This window comes from Apium graveolens, chromosome 1 (genome assembly GCF_009905375.1).
Source record: "Apium graveolens cultivar Ventura chromosome 1, ASM990537v1, whole genome shotgun sequence".
In the NCBI taxonomy this organism is placed as follows: domain Eukaryota; kingdom Viridiplantae; phylum Streptophyta; class Magnoliopsida; order Apiales; family Apiaceae; genus Apium; species Apium graveolens.
The window spans coordinates 150,508,357-150,534,252 of NC_133647.1; the positions used below are offsets into that span (position 1 = coordinate 150,508,357).

At 35.9% G+C, this 25,896-nt stretch overlaps 1 protein-coding gene across 1 annotated transcript; it reads left to right on the forward strand.

Moving 5' to 3' along the window:
* Positions 1-1,120: 1,120 nt before the first annotated feature.
* LOC141708227 (uncharacterized) lies at positions 1,121-1,549 on the forward strand. Its single transcript, XM_074511748.1, has one exon. The coding sequence runs from the start codon at positions 1,121-1,123 to the stop codon at positions 1,547-1,549; it is 429 nt and encodes a 142-aa protein (XP_074367849.1).
* The last annotated feature ends 24,347 nt before the right edge of the window (positions 1,550-25,896 follow it).

Here is a 25,896-nt window from a genome sequence, read left to right on the forward strand (position 1 = left end):
TGGCCGAGTACGAGGCATTAATTACAGGATTAAAATTGGCAACGGACCTCGAGGTAGAAATTATCGACATATTTGGCGATTCCCAGCTGGTAGTTAAGCAAATAAGCGGAGAGTTTAAGACTCATAATGAAAACATGGCTAAATACCTTGCAATAACACAAGAGCTGCTCAAGAAATTCTTCTCCTGGAAACTCTCAAATGTTGATAGAACAAAAAATCAGTGGGCTGATTCCCTCGCCAAGTTAGCCTCGTCCAATCTGAAAATGAACCTCGACCCAGTATATATTGACAGTCTGAAATCCCCCGCTATCGACACATTGATGATCCACAACATTTAGAGTAACCCTGACTGGCGAAGCCCTATCCTCGAGTACATCCTAGAAAATAAACTTCTCATGGAGAAAAGTGAAGCTCGCGCTATCATGTTTAAGGCAAGGAACTATTGAACGGTCGGCTCAGTGTTGTATCGACGTGCTTTGACTGAACCACTTCTCCGATGTTTAAGCCCAGAAGAGGCCGATCAAGCAATCCTCCAGGTTCACATGGGAATATGTGGCGAACATCTTGGGGGAAAGAACCTAGCTCTTAAAATCATGAGTCAGGGGATGTATTGGCCCATACTCCGAAAAGATTGTGAAAGTTACATCCGCAAATGCCAGGCATGCCAACGTCATGGTAGCGTGAGTCATCGAACCACAACAGAGCTCAACTCGATCCTCGCCCCTTGACCTTTCTATCAATAGGGAATCGATATCGTGGGGCCCTTCCCAAAGTCTAAAAGTCAGTGCCAATACATCGTGGTTGCCGTCGACTACACGACGAAGTGGGTCGAGGCAAAACCTCTCTCCAAGATCAGAGAAAAAAAAGATGATTGAATTTTTTATGGAATATGTGGTGTTTCGATTTGGAATTCCAAGGATTTTAGTCTCGGATAACGGGACACAATTTGTAGGCGCACAATTCGAAAAACCTTTAAGCGATTTGAAAATCCAACGTATCAAAGCATCGGTTGCATACCCACAGGCCAATGGCCTTGCGGAAGTAACGAACATAACCATCTTACAAGGATTAAAGAAAAGAATAGAAGAAATTCCCCGATGTTGGGTTGATGAGCTCCCTAATGTGCTGTGGTCCTACAAAAACTCCTCGAAGTGCAACGGGAGAAACTCCTTTCCGTCTCGTGTACGGCGTCGACGTTGTTTTGCCTGTCGAGATTAGTCTGATTTCCCCAAGAATCGAGGTCTTCGATCCTTCTCTCGCTGTCGAAGCATTACGCTTTCACAATGACTTACTTGAAGAAACAAGAGAGGAATCTAGACTTCGCATAATCGCACAGCAGGAGAAGACGGCAAGGTACTTCAACAAGAAAGTCAAAAATAAGCGATTCGAAGTGGGAGACCTCGTCCTTCGAGACTCCGCCACATCACAGCCAACAATCTCAGAAAAATTTAAACCAACATGGGAAGGCCCATACAAGGTATCAAAGGACGTTAGCACAAGAACCTATGAGCTCTCGTACCTCGATGGTCAACCAATTAAGAATGCCTAGAATGGTATCCACCTCAAGAAATTTTACCAGTGATTAACTCTTTATGTAATGATTAAAACTTCGAGGTCGTAGGGCCCTACCAAAAGCCAACCATCGATGCAATGAGGGTCGTTATGAGATCCCCATCGAGAGAATTTAAGTTATAAAAGCTTTCAAAATTACTTTACGAAAACGTCATAATTCATTCTCTGCTTCCTCAAAAAAAAAACAAACAACAACATAAGTTGGATGTATCCCATTAGACTCCAAGTACAAATAACAAATGTACTCCCGAACGACGAGCAATAATCGATCCCTTCACATGCAAAATATTCTTACACAACAATTAAGCACTACGCAAACAGACTCAAAAATAAACCAAAGACAATGCATCCCAGTGAAATCCAAGTGGTACGAAAACCTTACACTTGAAATTCCTAACACGAAAAACTTTAGTAGACTAACATTAAAATTACCAAATAGATAATCGAATATCATAAAAACGTCTAAGGCCACCAAAGCCTCATTCAAAGTACGGTAAACAATGTAGCATCAATCAAGAAACATCGTCTTACAACAGCAGAAACTTAAAATTCAAATTCATACATCATTTACGGGGCATTCCCCGCCTTCAATTTTTATCAGTCGGATCATTGGGCTGTGAAGCAGCGAGGTCAGCAATGTAATCCTCAAATGAGTGCCCATTGGTGTCCACCCCCGCCCCCTGCATCCTAGCAACACAACGCCAATAACCATCTCCAAGGGCGTTAGCAATGTCCTCGATCCCTTTTGAATTTCCGCCTTCAAAACAGCATTTTCATCGACAATCAGTTTGTACGATACATTTATTCCATCAACATGGTGCTCCCAACCTTCACACTTACTTCTTAGGTCACCGCGCTCTTTCTCAGCTTCTTGAAGCAACCGCTCGAGCTCCGACACCTTCGCATCCCTCGACTGCCCCGAAACCTCCATTTATCCCACCTTCTTGGTCAACGCGGTATTCACAGTAACCAACTCTGTAGATCTCTTCTCCAACTCTGAATAACTCGCCATAAGCTTTTTCCTCTCAACCCTAAGAGCACTCACCTCCGCTTCCAGTCTCTTGCAAGCCTCATCATTACCATCAGCACGAAATTCTTCCACGATTTGCATAAAATCTGCGAGGAACTGTTACAACCCACAAATACAAAGTTATAAAATAAATAAAAAAAAGAGAGAAGAAGAAAAAGAAGAATAACTCAATGAAAAACAATACATGAAAACAAAATTCACATACCCTCCCGGCTCGACTCTTACACCTGTCGGCAAGGTCATCCCGACGCCGACCATCGAAGGCAATCGCGTCTTGGGGAAGATGAAAAAGATTAAAAGCCCTCAATAGCACGATTGTCCCTCCGGTCCAGCGCTTGGTGGGTTGAATCTCGACCCTCACAGGCTCCTTCTTGGATCGAGGCTCGCCAGTGTTGGACATAAGAACTCTACTGTTGACCAAGGTGATGGTCTTATTCACTCCGCTACCTGCCACAGCTGGCTCGAAAAACTCTCTTCCTCCCAGATTAACATCATCAACCTCACGACGCCCTCTCTTCCGAGGATTCAACTCCCCCGGATGAGCATCAGGCACAGTCTTCTCAGGAGCCTCCACAACTTTGTTTCCCTGATCATCTAACAACTCGATGGACACAGAGTGCCCAGCCCCAGAAGCCCCAACCCTAGAAGGGCCAGCACACGCTCCATCGGCATTCTTCCTCGATGCACGCTGAATGAGCAACATCATAGACTTATCCATCTCCTTCCTAACTCCGTTGTCCAAAATCTTCTGCAAAGAAACTCCAGCCACTAAAACAAAACAAAAGAAGGAAAAGAATCAACGCGTAATACAAAAAAGGGGGGGAGACAAGCAGTAAATAAAAAAATATATGAATGAAAAAGTAATCAATCGATTGGAAATCCCCTCTTACAATCATGTATTTCCAAAAAATCGGGCTCGTTTAACTGAAGATGTGTATACATCGACCTCAACCCATGAAACTCATTCAGATACCTCGCGTCGTACTTCTCGAGATTATTTAAATAATCGATAGTAAGCTGGCTCACTTTACCACATGGTTTCACAAACTCTAAATCAGGTCCCCCAAAATACAACCACCTAGCATGGTACCCAGAATTGGAAGATCGAACACTGACAATTTTAACCCTCTTATAAGGACAGTCAAAATAAACCTGTTCGTCGTGATACCTAACTGCATATATCGAAAAGAAAAATTTAAAAGAAGGAGTTCTATTCCTATCACAGCAAAGAGCGACGAACCCACTAAGCTGGGCAATGGAGTTGGGCGTCAACTGACTAACCCCACATCCAATAGCCTCGAACATCGCCAAGAAAAATTGATGCATAGGCAACCGAAGTCCGAAGTGGAAAAATATCATCGGTATCCCGTGCATCCCAAATTTCGACATCATCTACACTCGTTCATCAGCTGTCGGTACTCGGTATCGATACCCATTCGAAAAATCCACATACGACTTTATCTTGTTCACTGGAGGATCCTTTGTAATATAATGACTCAGATAGTTTAAACTTGTTCTTCCCTCGAACTCTTCCCTACCCAACTGAAGACCATCTTCAACAACCTGTCGTCTCCTTTCTAAGGTCCCAGGACTCGGGGGAGGCGAGGGAAGAGGCCCAATAGGGACATTCCCCAAGAACTCATCCTCGTTCATAAAATCGAAGGACCCACACTGCTCTAAGTCAGGAATCTCCAAACTATTCAAATTTAGGAATGACTCTTGATCACCCTCCTCGAGGGGTCGCTTACCGGGATCTCGACCAGAAATGGTACGGATAGATGACGAACTAGATTGATCCATTAAATGATTGAAATTGAATAAACTAAATTGAGAGAAGTAAGATGTTAAAGAAAAAACAGCAAAAGATAATATAGTAGGGTGGAAGATGACTTACAAGCGATTACTGCAGTAGTCAGGAGTTTGAGGTGGAATAAGAATAAGTCGGGCTGCCGCTGTGTTTTTGTTAAGTGAAACGAAAGCCGAACAGTCTAATTCTCCAATGTCCAATCAATAGTCCCCAGAAAATAAAAACCAAAATACTTATACGTTCCAAAAAAAAGAGGAAAAAGAAGAAGAAGAAGAAATGAAGTAAAGTTAAAATACAATAATATTCACAACACATTCACTCCTATCCCAATACCCTTGTCTTTTTTATTTTTATTTTTATTTTTATTTTTTTTACTAACATTTAATCTTCTCATTATTTTATTCTTTTTACCACGCTTTGCTCATTTTCTCAACTCTCAGGTCCCGAAATAAAAAGCGCAAATTTAAAGATAGTTGCTTGAACTGGGAGGGGGACAAATGTTGGACCAAGACATTACAGTCAAAAGGAGTTATAATTAGGATAATTGTAAAGCATAATGTAAAGCCCAAGAAGGCCTATTTTGTAAGAAAAGCCCATTTGGGACATGGTATAAATATAAGATAACAACCTCATTTGAGGAGGTTGGAAAATTAAAGTAAAGAGATCATCTCCTAAAATTATAGTCTTAATAATATAGTAATATTGTAGGCTTATCACAAACTCTATCCAGCTAGAATTTGTTATCTTTCTATAAATAGTAAAGAATGACTTAATGTGGTGTTGCTGTGCTGTCATTGTTGCCAGGTTGGATGGATGGAAGTAGTGGTGAGTCAATACGCTTATTACCCCCCCCCCTCAAGGTGGGAAGGGTAGAATAAATTCCAAGCTTGGAAAGAAGATTCTGAAATTGTATCAGAGTTAAAATCTTAGTGAAAGCATCTGCCAACTGATTTTGAGTTGCTAAATAAGTAAGTTGCAGCAGCCCTTTTAAAACCTTATCACGAGTAAAGTGACAATCTATGTCGATATGCTTAGTACCTCGTGGAAGATAGGATTTTTGGCAATATGGATGGCTGATTGGTTATCACAGTGAAGGGTTACAAGAGTCAAATTATACACACCAAGTTCATCAAGCAACCTCACTGTCCAGGTGACTTCAGCTATGGCAGAAGCCATGGCACGGTATTCAGATTCTGAAGAAGAACGTGAGATGGTGGCTTGCTTCTTGGATTTCCAAGATACTGGAGAATCACCAAAGAGAAGAACATAGCCAGTGACAGACCGATGTGACATGGGACAAGCAGCCCAATCACTATCGGAATATGCTTGAAGTGTCAATGAATTGGAAGCACGTAATAATATACCTTGCTAGGAGAAGTAGAAATGTATTTGATGGTATGTAATAAAGCATCCAGATGAGAAGTACGGGGTGATTGCATGAACTAACTTAAAACTTGCACAACATAGTTTAAGTCTGGGCGTGCGTTTGTAAGGTAATTGATTTTACCTACTAATGATCGATAAATATCAGGAGCAGGTAATAGAGTACCACCATCAGAAACAAGTTTAAGATTGAGTGGCAATGGAGTAGAAGCGGCAATGGAGTAGAAGACTTGCGAGGTAATTCATAAGGGCAGGCAGTGAGCAAATTTTTAGTAAATTTTGCTTGACTCAAAGTAATCCCATTTGCATAATAACCAACTTCAAGTCCAAGAAAGTAATGAAGGAGACCCAAATCCTTAATACTAAAGATATTGTCAAGATGTGTCTTAATGTGATTAATTGAAGAAATATCATCGCCCGTGATAATGATATCATCACCGTAAACTGCCATTATAGTAACCATGGAACCATTACGTTTAATGAATAAACTGTAGTCATTTTTGGATTGTAGAAAACCTTGAGCAGTAAGTTCATGAAGAAGTTTAGAAAAACATTTGCGTGAGGCTTGTTTGAGCCCGTATAAAGACTTAACAAGATGACATACCAGATGTCAACTCACAATCAGTCCAGGGGGTGGCTTCATGTAAACTTCTTCTTTGAGGTCACCGTGAAGAAACGCGTTGTTGACATCTAGCTAATAAAGATTCCAATGGCGTCTAGCTGCTAGTGCAATAAGCCATCGAACGGTAACCATTTTAACAACAGGGAAGAATGTTTCTTCATAGTCGATTCCATATTGCTGAGTAAAGCCTTTCGCGACCAATCGAGCTTTACAACGTTCCAATGTACCATCAGACCTGAGTTTAACCTTGTAAACCATTTACATCCGATGGGTTTCTTGCTAGGTGGAAGTGGGACAAGATCCCAAGTGTGATTTTTGTCAAGGGCCTGTAATTCCTTAGCCATGGCATCAACCCAGATAAGATCACGAGATGCTTCAGCATATGAGGTAGGTTCAGTAATTTTATCAAGCTAAGAAATATGAGCTTTATGTGCACTAGTGAACTTGGAAGATGAAACAAAATGACAATGATGACTTGGAGTAGAAAGGGTAGCAATGTGGCACTGATAATCTTTTAAGTATGAAGGAGTAGTTATCTGTCATGATGAAGTTCTAATGGATGGAACATTATGATCATGAACATCATTAATTGATGAAGTATGATCAGTGGAAACAGTATTATGAACTGAATTTTGTGTATCAGGAGAAGTAGGAATAGAAGAGGAAGTAGTGTGAATGGGAAAGTCATCAAGAAACTATTTAGAATGTGGAGTGGTAGTACTAGGTAAAAATATAGTGTTCGAATAATCATGATCAGAGATATTCGAAAGTAAATGAAACGGAAAGTGCATTTCATAGAATCTAACATCTCGAGAAATTACAATCTGCTTAAAAGTAAGACTAAGAATTTTGTAGCCCTTTTTGTTAGGAGGATATCCAAGGAAAACCCCAGGTTCAGCTCGAGGTTGGAATTTAGAGCGGTGAACTTTAGTTGTAGTTATATAGCACAAGCATCCAAAGTTGCGAAGATTATCAAGGCATGGAACAGAATCATAAAGTTTGAAATAGGGAGAAGAATTACCAATGCTGGAAAGAGGCATGCGGTTAATAAGATAGGCTGCACAAAGAATACTATCTCCCCAGAACTTTGCTGGCACCTGAGATTGAAGAAACAGTGCACGAGCAGTTTCTAGTAAATGGTGATGTTTGCATTCCACCATCCCGTTTTGCTGAAGGGTGTGGACACAACTGGTTTGATTGATGATTCCTTGTTTCAGATAAAACTGTTTAACAACTCCTTCTGTCAGCTCCAAAGCGTTATCAGAACGAATGCATAACACTTTAGCATTGAACTGTGTTTCAACATAATTTATAAATGACTCGAGGATAAATGAGACTTCTGACTTATGCTGTAAAAGATGAATCCATGTATAACGGTTGTAATCGTCCACTATAGTAAAAAAGAATTGACAATTAGTATATGTTTTGGTCTTATAAGGACCCCATACATCAATATGTTGCAATTAAAAAACCTGAGATGTTTTGATAGAACTGTGAGGAAAGGAGTTTCTACATTTTCTAGCTGTAGGACATATTTAGAAAATAACAGAATTGACAGTACTTGATATACTACTACATTCAAGTTTCAAAAGCTTTAGCTGGGAAAATGGCAAATGGCCTAATCTCATATGCCAAAGCTTGGCTTCATCTGAGCTCTGAGATAAAAATACATTGCATCTTTCTTTGATTAAGTTAGAACAAAAAGTATTTACACTGTAGAGTCCATCAGTCAAGTTACCAAGAGGCATCAGCTATTCTTTCTTCAAATGGACCTGTAGAGCACATTGTTTGTCAGTAAAGATCATCTTACAATTCATGTCCTTGCACAACTTGCTAACAGATATAAGATGGAAGTAAAAATCAGGAACATGAAGGACATCTCTTAGAGTAATTGTGACATTTAGAATTAAAGTTCCTCTGTGCAGAACTGGAATTTTACTACCAAGGAATAGTGATGGTCATGTTAGAACCAACTACAGATGTATAGTTTGCAAATTTATTTAAATCTGGACAAATATGGTCAGTGGCACCACTTTCCACTAACCAGCCAAATTTAGAGGTACTCATTAAGCAGATATTACCTGCTAAGAGTGCATGGTTAGTGGCAGAATAAGAATGATCATTGGATGGAAACTGTTTATGCAGAAGGCTCATAAGTTAATTGTATTGTTCATCAGTAAGAGGACAGTGATGACCATCATTAACTGGAGCTGATGGAAATTGTGATGTATCCTGAGAAGTGTTTGTATTCTAATTATCAGTGATGGGAGTTTGAGACAACATAGCAGCAGAATTAGGTTTCCTTTCCTTGAAACCTTTAAAACCAGGTGGAAATCCATGAATCTGAAAGCATCTATCAACACTGTGGCCTTGAACCTTACAATGAGTACAGAAATAATTTGCTCCTGGCTTGGATGGCCTCTTTGGAGCAAAACTCTGAGCAAAATTCTGAGAAGAATTCTGTGAATTCTGAGAAAAACTCTGAGGTCGAAAACTTTGAGAGAAAGTCTGAGAAACATTCTGAGGTCAAAACCTCTGAGCAGAGTATGAATTGTAATTCCTTTTGTCAGCAACAAATGCTACGTTTTCAGGTTGTAGAGATAACTGAGATATGTCCTTATGGTTTTCCTCTTGAGCCACTAGTCGATAAGCCTGAGAAAATGTTGGCAACGGATTCATCATCATAATATGACCTCGAACAACACTGAATTTATCATTCAGCTTGAGTAAAAACTGCAGCAAACGTTGTTCCTGTTATTTCTTCAGAAATTTATGTCCCAGTTGACAAGTGCATTTCTCACATGTGCACATAGGAGCAGGATTCATATCATCTATGCTATCCCAAACAGTTTTAAGCCTTGTATAATATTCAAAAACAGATAAAAAATTCTGAGAAATTTCATTCAATTCTTGTTCCAATGAATACAATTCAGTAATAGATGAAGTACCAAATCTTTCCTCTAGGTCCTTCCAGATTGACCTTGCAGTTTTAAGAAACAGGACACTTCTAAAAATTGTCTCATCAAGATTAAACAAAATCCAAGAAATAACGAGAGAGTTACATCATTCCCAAACACTATACTCATGTGAAGTCATTTCATGTGGAATCACTGTTATGTTAACAAAACCAAGCTTATTCTTGGCTGATAGAATCAAAATCATCGATCTCTTCCAATTATTAAAATTGTTGCCATTGAACTTAACCGAAACAAGTTGTGTTTTATTTGCATCTGAGGGATGAATGTAATACACACTCGAAGGATCTAAGTTCGACTGAGTTTGAACATTAGTTTGAGACGTGGATGTTGACATTTACAACTATTACACAATCAGATTCAATCAATATGCTACTCAACAATCAATGTTTAGAACTAATTCAGAACAATATGCTCAGAAAAATGCCGAAAAACAGATCAATCTTCAGGAAAAAAAATCACCGAAAAAATAGATCGATAACAAAAAACAGACCGATAACGAAATTCAGTAACCTAATGGAAGAAAACACCTTGAATTCTGAAGATTCTGATGAAAAGATGACAAATCGATCATTAAAATGACGTAGATTGTGATGAAAAATGACGAATCAGTCTTTGAGATGACGTAACCAGTCGTCGAGTTGAATCACAATGATCTACACAAGCTCTGATACCATGTTACTTTTAGTGAAATGAACGGGAAAAGCTTAAGAACGGTAATGGAGAACACAACAATGAAGAAGATGTAAAACTATACAAACTATGTTTGTTACAATTTATGGAGAAAAACTTAGAAAACAAAACTAACTAACTGTCTATATATATACAAAGTCTATCCAGCTAGAGTTTGTTATCTTTCTATAAATAGTAAAGAATGACTTAATGTGGTGTTGTTGTGCTGTCATTGTTGCCAGGTTGGATGGATGGAAGTAGTGGTGAGTCAATACGCTTATTACAGCCTTCCATTAAGTTTATTAAACTATCAGAAACTAATTTGCTCAGAGAAAATTTAATAGAATATTTACATGTACATTTCCTAGGTATATTTATATTAAGATTATGAATGTGAATACTAATAGCACACACATTTTCATCAGCATTTTAAAACACTGCCAACTGTGATACCAACTATTAATTGAATTACAAAATCATAAAAATTATCACAAAACATAAGAGATTTAACTAAAATTTATGAACACTTTAACCATCTAAATTCGGGCCAATATACACATAAACCATTTAACTTAGCTCCCTTGTCCAGCTCCTTACCATATCGTCTGTCAATCTTGGTCAGAAACTCGACAAACTAGCCAGCATGGTGAGATGTGTGGAAATCAAGAACTAGAGCATAACCATTTTCGGTTTAACTATGGTGGTTCATAATAATGGCATGTGATGCTGAAGCTTGCAATTTCCTTGGCAACACTGCACGAGCCATCGATCATAGTCAGAGCTGGTACTCCAATTAGTCAATGGCCCATGCCCAGTTCTTATGACTTCATGCAAGTCTATTCAAAAGATAATGATAAACAAATATATGCTCTATCTGAGTGAGAGTTAACTCCAGAATTTAAAAGGAAGAATAAGAGCAGGAAATAGAAGAAACCAAAGAAATTATCATTCATTATATCTCATTTTTACAATTCTATTTATATACATTCCTGTAATCTTTTACTTTCTACATTCTGTTCTTCTAATGCTAATTTTGCATGAGGTGGTGTAAACAAGAACCTTTTTATAAAATAAAGGCAAATTTTCAAAAAATCGTGCACCTACTCTAGCCTTTATTCAGCCTAGCGGTTCCCATGCTTCAGAAATGAGCCAGCACTCTACAAATTTTATCTATCCCGGACTTATCTACATCAAAAGCTTCCCACCATGGAGGATTCTCAGGCAGGGGAATTTGAAATCTTCGGGCAGCAGCATATACAACACCAAAAGCTACAACCTCAGTTTTGAATGGAATGCATAGAGTTGTGCACATAGAGTTGTGCGCAAACTATCATTTGCAAGATTCCATGCTTCTTGTCTCAATTCTGGGGTTGTTCCAAGAGTGACAAGGTAGTTGAAAACTTGTGGGGATGTTGAATGTGGTAGACAAAACCTTTTCAGCCTCAATGTTTGCATCAGTGTACTCATAAACCCCTGAAGTTTAAAACCATACATTTTCGCCCCTCGGATTTTAAAAACATGCATTTTAACCCTTGGGCCAAGTTGGGCCGCGTAACGTAACAAAGAAGCCCAAATTGACAGGGTTAATTACATCATTTAACACCAGTCATTCAAACAAATAATGTATTTAAACAAATATAAACACGAACTGTGGCGCCCTCCAAACCCGGGTCAGAAGTTTGGGGTCCACACACACCTTATTTATAACCTACTTATAACAATAATAAAGATAATAATAATAATATATGCAGTGACCCTACTTACCAACCACCACGGACCGCAACAGGTTAAAGTATGCACACAAGCCAAACACACTAATATATTACAAACCGTTCAAATCTCAATTATTCAAACTCAAACTGAGTATTAAACTTTATTACAACTTTTACAAACTTAAATTATCCCAAAAGAAGCCTACTAGCTCAGCTTTCTCAACCTGAACCCCTAGCTCTCGCGCTGGACTGGGGATCCTCTTTACCAACTGGTTCCTTTTTAACTGGAAAGAATATAAACAATATTGCACAAATGAGCTAACTAGCTCAGCAAGTCACAATGACAAAACTGAGAATAATGATCATCAAGTGAACATGATTATGATATCAAGCGAACAATGGATTATGATTTAGAATTGGATATTATACTTTTAATTTAAAAACCAAGGTTAGGCTGCTGATCAGTCACGCACTAACCCCGAGCAAGGCACACAGCATTGCTCTAACTACTGGATCCAAGGCACACATTGGCCTAACTTGACCATTATATGGTCTGACCACGAATCTGGTCCACAATTTTATAAAAACAGTCCAATTCTAACATAATAACAGAATATGCAATAATAAACAATAACCAGAATCAATAACAACAATAAGTGTTTAACAATGAAAGGGGTTCAATCCTTGTAAGGATCAATAAGTCAATTTAAAAGCTTGGATGCTGGGTAATGAAGAATTGGATAACAGAGGAATCAACATTTCAGGGTTTCAAAGATTTGGGCTTTCAAAGCATAGGATGCAATGATTGAGTATACAAGTAATTCAGTTCAGTGTTTGGGATTTTGTTTGCATGTATTTGTAGAGTAGTATCGTATGCTTGAGATTCGTGTTTGGGTACAGAACAATCAATGGTCTAGAAAGAATAAGGTTCATGGCTCAAGAACAATAACTGGAATTAGAGTTTGGGTTTCAGTGCTTCAAAGCACTTGCAATATCAACAAGACTATCAAGTACTACAATATCTCGAGAAAGTTCAGAACACTTGCCTGGTATTAGCTTACTACACTACACTCGCTTCCAATTACAACCGTCTTACTCCTCAACTATCTGTTTCCCTTTTCTACGCCTTGCCTCTTCTGTTCACATATCATAAGCATCTATCAATAATCGACTCATAGAATTCTATTCAACACATACTTCTATCTACCCTTTCGCTTTACCCAAATCCGATTAACGGATTGAAAGTTACGCAATAATCAGTAAACATCGAATATATAATCGACAGTCAACCAACATATCACATATAACACATAATACGTCACATAATCAATGACATATCATTTATAAAGACATTTCGGGTCATAAATAGGCTTTCTGGTATTTAAAATGATTTTTAAAACATTTTTCGGAATTAAAACGGGTCGTTGGATCAATTTCGAGTTAATAAACAGGGTTCGGTTGGCCAATTCTGGCTCCGAAATAATTTTAGAATAATTATCGAGCCTTGGAAATAATTTAAAATAATATTTTAAAGCTCGAAACTATTTTTCGGAATTTTTAAATCATTTTTAAATAATTAAATCTAATTAAATAATTAATTAAAATCAATTAATAATTAATTAAATCAATTAATCAATTAAAAATTAACTAAAATTAATTAACTAATTAATTCAGATTTATTTGTGAATTAAAAATAATTTTCAGAATTAAAATAATAATTTTTAGAATTTTCAGAAATTAAAAATGAATTTTTATAATAAAAATAAATAGGAAATATGATTTTTAAACATTTTATAAACAGGAATCCTAAATTTGCAAAGTCTGAAAACTTCAGGGACCTAACTGTATCGTCCCCAAAAGTTCAGGGACCAAACTGCAAATATTACATTCTAGTCGCCGGAAAACGTCGGGGTGGCCGGAGAACACGTTCCCGGCGTCCTCACCCTACCAACACCTCCAGATCACATCTATACTTTACCAGGAACACAACCAAGCCAACAAATCGTTCTAATCATCTCTGAGTTGGCCGGAATTTGGCCGTGAAGTTTGCCAGTTTCCGGCGAACTTCAGAAATATTCAAAATACAACTCCCTTCTCTACAGACCTTGGTGATTCATGAAACTTATACGACTGGATTGCAAATTTCACAGAGAATACAATCCACTATACCACAACATCAATATATTCCAGAATAAGAAACCCCCAAATTTCAATTAAGAACATTCATACGGGTTATAAACCCTAATTTTGAAATTCGAAAATCAAACTCAAATTTGAACATGTTATTGAACTCCAAATCAGACGTATAATATACCAAAATCATCAGGAAAACAAGCTCTACAACATGCAATCATCAAATCATACAAACAATCATCCGAACAAAAATTCATATTTTTAATAAAATAAATTCAAAAATAATTAAATTTTTAGAAATTAAACCTTTGATTCTGCAGGTGTATGGATTACAGATTCTGATAGAGCTTCTCAAGACCTTCAAATCCAGTACTCGAGCTTTTCAAACAAAGATCAATAACACCTTCAAAAGTTGGTTTGATTCTTGAAACAGTTTATGAATATAGGATTTTTCTCTGTAAAATTATATATTTATCTATCTGCAAATGATTTTGATATGAAATAAAATACGGAAAAAGGCTATTTATATTTACGGAAAATTAGTATCCCGTTGGATCATTTCGGATATAAAACGGTACGTTTATTTGTAAAAACTGATCCAAACGGTATCGGTTTTCGGGATTATTATCCAAATCAGTACAATTTGTAATGCGGTCTTGGTCTCAGCGCCTAGTTACACGTACTACGAAGTGATAATTGGGATAATTTAATAAAAAGCTCCCGTTTATCAAAAATACGGGTTTTATTGATTTACCTAAACGAATATTGTATCGAAAATGTTGCGCCGGGACCCGCGCAGGATAAACCGTACACCGGATCGAAAAAGTCGAAACATGGAATATGCTCGGAATATTACAATTAAGTTAGGAAGGAGTTCTCGGAAGAGTTTCGGGTTCCAAAAACGTAACAATGGGTGACGTCGGTTGGTTCCCGTTTTTATAAAATAGATTTTAATTACCCGGAAAAAGATTTTATAAATTTCATATGATTCTTATAAATTCATAAATCAACATAAAAATAATTAGGAAGATATGACAATTATTTATATTTTATTTTTGACATATAAAAATTGAAATACTCAATTAATATTATTTTTGAATATCCAAGTACAGATAACACTTAACAATTAACTCACAAAATAGATACTGAACACACATAATAATTATTTAATAGCAAAAATAATTACACGATATATCCCGGATATTACACGAACAGTCGTTCTAAACCCCTTTCTTTTCATATACATTAACCCTTTTATCTGGATATTGAGTTGGACCTTCAACAATTGCGAGTAGTGGATTGAAATCATGGCCAATTCAGATGAACTCTCTACTGGTATGATTTCTTAAACTATCGTTTTGATTTTTAATTGATCGTCTTTGTATTGTATGAGTTAGCCCTTTAATGATATTTATATTTTTGAATAGTTGATGTTTTTGTGTATATATGAAGTATATTGATGTTGAATGTTGTGATAATTATGTGGGTATTTTTGTAGAGACTAAATCTTGTATCCCCTGCTGTTAAATGTGCTTATACCTGATTTATTTTGCTATTGAAGGTGATGGTATCATAAATTTAACTTTATATCATGGTGGGATGTTAAAATGGGCACCACGAACTGAATATGTTGGTGGTCGAGTGACACTGTACTATTTTGAATCTGAAGGGAAATTGACTTATGATAATTTGAGGACTCGAACTAAAGTTATTAGGTCACAGTAGACTATTTTGTATATACTATAGGAATCCTAATAAAGATTTGGAAAATGGTCTAGTTCTAATGAGATGTCAAACTGATATATAGGATATGAAAGGGCTCGTTAGGACAAATGATAACAAGATAGATGTTTATCTCAAATATTGTGATGAAACCAGTTTGGACTCGTTTGAAGATCATAATTTTATTTCAAAGGATTGAAGGAGATGGAAGTAATGATGTGGGAGAGTGGAGTGATGAACTTGATGACTATAATTTTGATGATTCCGACTATTCTATGACTGATGATGATATGGTTTTTGCTAACAATGTTGATAAGGGGTGGAATGGGTAGGTAGAATCAGAGAAGGCCTAGGACTAGGTAAGGAAGTGGGAGATGAAAGTGATAAGGAAAGACATGAAAGTGACTGTGATGACTTGAATAGTTTGCTAGATAATGACTTGGAGAAAGTATTTGATGCTCTTAAGAGAAAGCAATCATTTCCATTGTTGAAAGATATTAAAAATATAAGGTGGACTATTGAGACCATCTTCACAAATCATTATCAATGCAGAGAGGCCATAATGAAGCATTTCTACACTGAGGGGAGGGTAGTGAAGTTTGTGAAGAGTGATAGAACTAGGGTTAGAGCTGTTTGTAAGGATCCATGTCCCTGGTTCATTTATGCAGGATTAAATTTTGACAAGTGCTAGAAAAATTTAAGAAATGGAGTGGAGGCTGTTATAGTGCATATGCTGGTTATGATGAATTTGAAGTTAGAACTGTTAATGGCTTTAAGTTTGCCGTTCACATAGGCCATAGAACTTGTGATTGTAGAAGATGGAATCTTACTGATATCCCTTGTCACCATGCTATAAGTTGTCTGGATAGGTTAGGTACAATGTAGAGGATTATCTGGACCAAGTGTATTCAGCCAAGGCATATGAAAAGGCTGATTCTGGAATCATTTATCCTATAAATGGACACAAGCATTGGAAAATATCTGGTATGGTGATAAAGCCACCTACTGTTCAGAAGCAACCGGGGAGACCCAAAAAAAGGAGAAGGGCTGAACCAACAGAAGCCCAAGTAATTGTACATGATAGAGTTACAAAATTAAGTAGGACCACTCAGATGACTGTGAGGTAATGAACACTGTCAAACCTGTATTTTTACAACTTATATTTTATACATAGACTAATATTATGCACTTGTTGATGTAGGTGTGGAAAGTGCAAGAAAATAGGGCATAACAGGAGGACATGCCCTGATCTTAACCCTGCGTCATCAAGTTCTGCACAGCCAAGGATTGAGGTACCTGATGAGGGTAACGTCAATCAACATCAAGAGGAGAAAATGTAAGTTGCTTTTAATAAGTTGGTAGTGGACTTTAATGGTCCACTACTCACACAACCAAGTCAGATTGCTGAAGAAATAAGAACCGAAGAAAATATGGAGGAACCAGATTTAGTTGATGAAGAGGCCCCAATTAATATAGAAGCAAGAAAATTTAAGGAACTAAGAGGTCACAGAGTACTTACAACTAGTCTGGATTCCCCTATTATGCTGGCAGCTAAAAGAATCAAAACAATGAAGAAAAAGCTGAAGATTGAAGCAGAAAAGGTGAAGGAAAAGGAAGCAGCTTAACACTTGGAGAAACAAGTTGGAAACTTGAAGATGAAGAAGAAAGTTGACGAAGTGAAGCACTCCAAAAAACCTCAGCCTTTGAAGTACCAAGTGGAAGCTCAAAAATTGAAGATGCAGAAGGAAGCTCAGGTATTGAAGTTTCAAAGGGAGGGTGAGAAATTGAAGTTGCAACTGGAAGCTCGGAAGTTGGAAAATAACATGAAAATTGACATTCCTTCCAAATGGGTAGTTCATAAAAAGGAACATCCAAAGTCCACTGAGAAATTGAAACAGAAAATGGAAGTTGAAGATGACTTACCCTCTCAGAAAGTTATTGAGGAGGAAAGAAGAAATATGATAAAAGCTTAAATGAGCTTCAAGATTAAGGCACAAAAAACATTCAAAGCAAGGCCCCCTCATTTACCTCCTGCAAAAAGATCAATTAGGGCTCCATCTCCACCTGATGTGAGAAGAAGTAACAGGTCGTACATTAAAACAAATTTTGGAAAGTTCAAAAACACAAGGGATAATCCTGTATGTCTTGATGATGATGGTGACACAATGATGGAAGATGGACCAAACTCTGAACAAGTTGTGCAGGTTCCAAGTTCTCAGCAAGTGCAGCAGGGGTCAATTCTCAAAGAAGAGAGGTACACAATACAAACACAGGCCCAATGAAGATGGGGAAACAAATGCTACCTCCTGTGAAGCAATTCAAAACCATAATTGGGAAAACAAAGCTCAAATCTGCACCTTTCCTATCACATGGAAAAAATGGCATAACTCCACGGGCTCTTAGAGCTACTATTAAGGTAACTTAAAAGAATTTGAGGAATGATGCCAAGGCAAAATAGACAGGAAAAAGGAAGGACAATGACACTTGAAGAATTGTCTTTTGTTTATGTTAAGTATCTAGTTCAATTTCATACAATATCAGTACTTTTGTTCAGATTTAATGACCTAAATTTTCTTTTGTTATGATGTGTTGCACGACTGAACTGCACCTTTTGTTATGACTTTGTTATGCTTAATTTAAGTTTGATACTTTGATATGGCCTTACTTTTTATTCTCATTCATTAAAACTTACATTACATACATACATCTCTAGTACAGGTAAGAAATTGAACATAATTAAACTAGTTCATTTTGTCTCTTTACTACAACCTCCCCATCATTCTTCATCATGAGTTCAAGGATTAACAACATAAACACCGTAATATAAACAAATACATTCCATCCTCATTTTATTTTCATTCCAGCAACAAAAGCTTCTATTTTCTCCCCTTCTTCTTCTAACTTTTCAATTCTCCTCAATAGTCATGGAGTTGTCATTCTTGATCTTTGACACATAGGGGTCAAACCATAAATGGAAGTTACAAACATTGCTTCTTTGTTCCTGCAAATAAAAGCAATAATCTCACAACATATATCACAAACTACTACCAATTAAATCACATAAATTACCATATATCGAAAGAAACCCTTAAACCTTCTTCTCGGATTTGCATCGGTCCATGAAGTTCTCAACACGACAGCTCTTCCATACCAGCAAATGGGATCCAAATTCTGTTAATTTCAAGATGAGTCATGGAGCTTCTATGTAGTAATATATATATATATAACTATAAGGGTTGCTACACTTTTTTTAGGCGGGAGATTGGTATCTCTTTGTAGAGGGAAACGCAGAAGCAATGTGACCAAATTACCCCAGTATGTTTGTAACGTTAATGCGGACCAACTTGGCCCAAGGGTTAAAAGACATGCTTTTTATACCCTAGGGGCAAAAATGTATGGTTTTAAACTTCAGGGGTGTATGGGTACATTGTTGTAAACATTGAGGTTGAGATTAACTTTAGTTGTCTCGTTTATTCTGTATTTTCTAGATGGCGACTTCTTCAATTCTTTGAGCGTTAAATAAAATGTACCAGTCGCCGAGTTGGTCATGATTTCATAAGTACCAATTCACTAAGGGAATACCAGAGAACCGATTCAAAACCTTAATTTGACTTGATTGACTAAATTAATAAAACATGCAGAGGAGTATGTATATAGTTTTTTTACTAAACGGTATTTGTTTCTTTTTAATAATAACTTGACTTTTCTGCACTCACTCATTTTTTCTGAATAAAAAAATATAATTTAAAATTTTATTTACAAAAATAAAATTTTAAAAATGATAATTTATTATGCGGTTAATGCATCTTGAAACGTATGGAAAAAAGTTAAGAGACGATTAAAATGAAACAGAGGGAGTATGTATATAGTTGTTTGGCTATATATAATTTAGATTAATCATATTCGATAATATATAAGAGTATGATTTTCATTCTTACAAAGGCTTCAGGATAATAAGATATTATGTCGGATTCCTAGCCCTATTAGAACTATAACCAAGTTTTTCAAAAGCATTCGCTTTTCCCGTTATAATTAGGAAAACACCATGAGCGGCTAGTCTATTAAAAACACCTAGATTTTGAGTGCAATCTCTTCATATAACAACAAAAATTGTGCTCACTGGCTTTTTTCTTTTCTTTAATTTTTAAACACCTAGATTTAATAAAATATTAAAACTGTACTTACTGGATTTAATTTAATATTAATTATTAAATTTTTTAAATTATGCTCACTAGATTTTTATTTAATATTAAAGACAATTTTTATAATTATGCTCACTGGATTTAATAAAATATTAAAATTGTTGTTAACCACCATCTGTCAAAATATTTTATAATATTCACAATACGTGGGCTTACGAATTAAAGATAATTATATTTAATATTTATTTTATGTTTGGACTAATAAAGTGATCTAAAATGAAAGATACAGTAATATCTTATTCGGTATATATGATAATTTGTTTCCCCAATGCTTTGTAAGTATTGTCTGTGTTGAGATTAATTCTAGATCTAGGTTTGGTTGGTTGGTTGGTATAATATCTTATTCGGTATGCTCTTTATAATGTGTAATAAACAATGAGGTCCGATAAGGGTTAACGGGGTCTAATTAGACTACTACATAAAGATATAATACGACCTTGTTCCCCGAGACTATTCACAACTTTTACTCCTCTATTTTCATCAAATCGAGTGAGATATAACTAGAGGCTGAATCAAGTCTACGAAAGATCAAGTCTCACAATCCGTATTCATATCCACCGTCCTAGAATCAGGTATGCTTCAATATTACAGTTTATTATGTAAACTTTATAATATCGCATTAGATTATCCTGATTGTATCTAAATCTAACATTATGTTGTATCAGAGCCTATCTTAAATTAAATTATTAGGATCGATCATATAATATATTAAAGATATAATTGTTTTTTTCTTACGTCGACTGAGATTACAAACTTGCGAACTATACGTGTATCATGCTATTTTTTGTGTAATTTTAAGTTTTTGTAATTTTTCTAAAGTCCTCGAAGACCTTGTATATTTGTTTATGAAATACGTGGTCATAAATAACACATGATGCGGGTTTGACATGAAACATTAACATGGTTTGCGTTTAAATTTGTAGTCTCTGATTATTAAATTATTAATAATATATATATATACGAGATATGCTTCACGAAGATTATCCCTGCATGATTTATTCATGTCATAATCTTTTATTCACGTAAGCTATGTGTGGTCTTGGTACGTGTATACCTGGTGTTTGTGCTTGTTAGGCCTTAAAGTATACTGCAGAGGGGTGAAAACAGTATTTAACAATCAAATTGAATTAAGAACTCATATATGAGTTTATATATTGATAATAAAAACTTTTACAAAATTCTCTCAAAGGATGAACTGATATTCTTGGGAGCTGCTAGGTTACACGAATAATATATCAATAATTAACACATATAGTATTAACCTAATATGTGTGTATATACTGCGCAATTACAAAATCAATCCAAGATTTGATATACATAAAATAATGAGTACTAATATATATCCAACTATTAATTACTACAAATAAGTAAAGCCCTACACCGACATATCTTCTACAAATCAAGTCTTCTGGATGGAATCAATCTCTTCCCGGAATTCAGCTTTGACAGGCTGATAGATAAATACTGATAATAAACTCTAATCTGTCAAATACTAATCAAGTCATAAACTCTGATATCTTTCCAGTCGAAGTCTTTGATGGCAAACTCTGATAGCTAAATATTGATATCATCACTTATATCTAACAATCTCCCTCAACTTGTGCATTATAAAAAATATGTTTAAGTTCCTAATTGATGAAGTCAAAAACTATCTAAATTGCAAAATAATCAACAAATATACAAACATGCAGTTAGTGTATGTTAGGTCACACACACTGTAGAAGAGGGTTGAATACAGTGTTTAGCACAATCAAATCGAATATAAGAACTCAAGTAACAGAAAACATATTTTATTCAACACAATAAACTCTGTTATAATATGGAACTGTCCTCTCTCAGTGATGAACAAATTATCACGAGAGCTGCTAGAGTTACAAAGAATAATAACTTCGATAATCGTAACACTTATAGTGTAAACTCTATGCCTGTGTTTATATACTAGACAGTTACAAGATAATCTTCTAATTGATATGGAATATAATTCTGCTTCCTAAAATATATCAACTAGTTATCTTTTCTTCCAAGTTTTCTATTCTTCATAGAATTTCTTCTTCATTCATAAATCTTTCTGTCTTAGTCTCGATCTTCTTTCCTTTCAATCAGCCGTCTGCCTTATCTGAAAGTCATCTTAAGTCCTGATATTATCTCCTGATAAATATCTTCTGAACCTTAAGTTCTGATAACTTAAGTTCTGATATCTTAAGTTATGTCTTCAGTATAAGTGTTGATTTCCAGTTAAGTATTGATCTGTCCTGTTATGTAAGATCTGAAAACTAAACACAAATCATATTACACATGACATTATCAAATATATCTAACAATCTCCCCCAAATTGTAAATTAGCATAAAATACAAGTTCAACAGATATTTGATGATGTCAAAAATATTAAGTACAAATGCATGAGAATTTGACTAGATAACTACAACTTATAGTCATTTTAGCTTTACCAACTTTAACTTTTGATAACCACTTCAGTCTGTATAAACTTCAGAATTTAAGTAGTTGTAGATCTTTGACTTGGCTTCAACTTTCAATTTCTTCTGATCTCTTTGATATCAGGAGTTGTCCTGAGATAGTTCTTCAACAAACATCTCTCTGCATATTCAAGTTCATTGACCATCCTCCTTTTAGCATTTATCAATTCAGCTGTATCTTCTCCAGTTAGAAAAATAGCTGCTCTGAGATCATTTATCTTAGCCTTTCTTATCTCCTGATCTAGTCTAATCAGATATGCCTGTCAGACTCTAGATTAAATTCCACAGCCTTATAACCCAGAAAAGTAGTTATAATCCTAGCAGAGTTAGGCTTCATATCGACAATATCACCCTTGTGATCTCTGTACTTGGGACAATATGTGCTGTCAGACTTTACAGAATAAAGCTACTTCTGTCTTTGAATTTGAGACTGTAAATACCCTGCATCACTGTCTGTTAATCTGTCTTTCACTTGAAGTAGGAATAGAACATGTTCCAGTTCTTCAAAATACTTCAGTGGTATAGCATTTTTCTTAATCTGGTATACCCTTCCATCTGTCATAAAATATAACAAGATATGTTCTTTCAAGAAGGTATGATAAACCATTTGTACAGATTCAAGTCGATTCAATCTTTCAGGAGTTGCTCCAACACCTGGTTCACTTAAGGAAGTTGGATCATTGGTAGTGTTATGTACTCTTCTTTCATCAGAACTACCCAACCCAGATTTATCTCTTGCTTCCTTTCCTGTAACAACTCTTGCTTCAAAACCACTTGTTGTAGTCTTCAAAGGTTGAGCCTGTTTAGCTTTGGTGAATCCTGGTAGGAGTATTTTTGAAGGTTTAACATGGGCAATGTCAAAGGTTTCCTTTTCCTTATCATCTGATATCAAGCCAACTTGAGCTATGTCAGAGGTTGCTTGCTTCACTGTTATATTAGAACTTACTAAATCTTGACTCTGAACAACATGAGCCATGTCAGAGGTTGTTTGAAAAATCTTCTTATGCATCAGAGTAAGATTAGCATCTGCTTCATCAATTATTTCTTCATCCATGACTGGCATATAAACCTTTACAGGTTCATCAACTTTTTCTTTTCCCTTGGACCTTGGATCAATTTCCATTTGTGATTTGATCTTGGTTGCCTCAGTACTTGTTCTTTCCTTTATCACAATACCATTAGGTTTTGGGAAAAAAATTCAGCAACAGAAGCTTCAGATTTTGTCTTGACACCTTCTGCTTTGAGTCTAGCTTCTTCTTCCTTTAGACTCTCAAAGTCCATTCTTGGATTTTCTTTAAGAAATAACTGCTTTGAAATTTCTTCATCAAGTTTTAGATATCCACCAGAACTTATCCTTTTACCAGTATCAGAACTTATTCTTCTCCCGGTATCAGAACTTGTTCCTTGACTTTTAATTCTAGCTTTACTTGATGAAAGTCCTTTGCCTTGACCTTGACCTCTACCCTTATTAGAGTTTCCCTGGTCATCATTTCCATCATCCTTTCCTTTCAGTGTCTGAATAGATTTGCATTTGGACTTAATCACTTTCTCCCCCTTTTTGGCATCAGCAGGTAATAGAAGAGAGACAAGCAATTCCACTGAGGATTGGATCTCATTGAGTTGACTTTGGTGAGAAGCCTGATTCTGCAGAATTTCTTCAGTTTGAGCTTGTTGCTTCTCCTGAGTTTTCTCAATGTAGGCAATTCTGTCAAAGGCTGGCTTGAAAATCTGTTTTTTTCAAGTTTCACATTCATATCTTGTTGGATTAGAGCTTCCTGAATTTTGTTCACCTTGTCATGAGTTATTGAGTGTTGACCTTGAAGGTGCCTTGTACTCAATGCAGTAATATATATACTTTCTCCACTCAACAGTCATATTTTTGAAGCATGTGATACACTTTCAACCTGGCACCATTTGAACAGTCAGTAAACGGTTCGAATGAGAGTTAATGGGCACGTAAAATAAGCAATAATTACCATGCACATGCAGTTTTTCAGGACATACACGTTAACCACTAACCCACAATGATTATGACTGTTTTATCTCACATTAACCAATATTCTGTAAAAATATTATCGTTCAAGTAATGACCAAAAATAAACCAAGTAAATAAATACTGTCACGACAGCATCAAAGCTTGATTTTTATCAGGATTTAAAAGTCATCAGAATATGGCTCCTTAACTCGAAAAGTGAATGTGTATTCCTGTAATTGTTCACACAAATACTGATATGGTTTCATCAGAACTTAATCATCAAAACTTCCATCAGAACTTGTCCTCGGAATTTATGCAATCTGACACATAAACTGTTCATCTAAAATAACATTGATCACCACAGTAATTTTCATTATTCATATGGAGTGTAAGTATGTGCATTAAGCTAATTATCAGACAAAGAGTAAAGTCTTATTCACTTCAATACATCTTAGAAATAAGGCATAACTAAGAACTTAACTTAAAATCTGTCATTATTCTGAAGTCTACTTTAGAATGAGTTCATGCATGAGTCCACCTCAACTATGTTGTGCTCATTTTATGCATCTTTTGAAATTCTATTTTACAGTGGCTTCCCAGTGTAAGTGAGTCACGACTGCTTATCAGAATTTATGTTGTTATCAGAGTATTTCTCCAGTAATCATAGAGTGTGAAAAGTCAGCAAGAAAATTTTATTTTGCTTTTCTAATGCATATTACTTAATACCAGCAATGCACTTGGGTCTTTCCTTCCATATTTTTTACTCTACATCTCAAAGGAGTACCTGATTTTTATTTCTTTTCTTTTTCTTTTGATAAGTGAGGCTTATCAGCACTTAGTACATTCACCAGATTTATTAACATCAGAACTTAACAAATAAGAAGCACTATTCTAGTTTTTGACTTAGTAATAAGATACACAAAGTAAACTTAACTAAGCTCAATATCAGAATTTGCTTGTGTTAATAGATTTCCACATAAATGATTACTTCAAACATGGGATCTTTAGTATATTAAAGATTACTAGGTCAACATCTAGCACAGTTATCCTCATTGGATTGAATAGTCACAAAAATATTCATATCACTATCAGAGTTTAGAATTTCACATCAGACAACAATCAGCCCTTAAGTAATTTTCAATTTAAGCACAGAATACACAAAAATAGTAATATCTGTAAATACTGATCATAAAGTCTGATATATCAGAACATAAACTAAGCAGATTTAGAGAAAGAACCTGAAACCATTCCAAGTTCATTTACCAATCTTGTAAAAGTAGCTTCACACAGTGGTTTTGTGAAGATATATGCTAGTTGTTGATCTGTAGGAACAAAATGCAATTCCAATGTACCTTCATCCACATGTTCCCTTATAAAGTGGTACCTAATGCTGATGTGCTTTGTCATTGAGTGCTGCACTGGATTATCTGTCATAGCAATAGCACTTTGATTATCACAGTAAATAGGGATTTTAGAAAATTCTAACCCATAATCCAGTAACTGATTCTTCATCCAAAGAATCTGTGCACAATAGCTTTCTGCAGCAAAGTATTATGCTTCTGCAGTTGATGTGGAAATTGACTTCTGTTTCTTGCTAAACCAAGAAACCAATATGT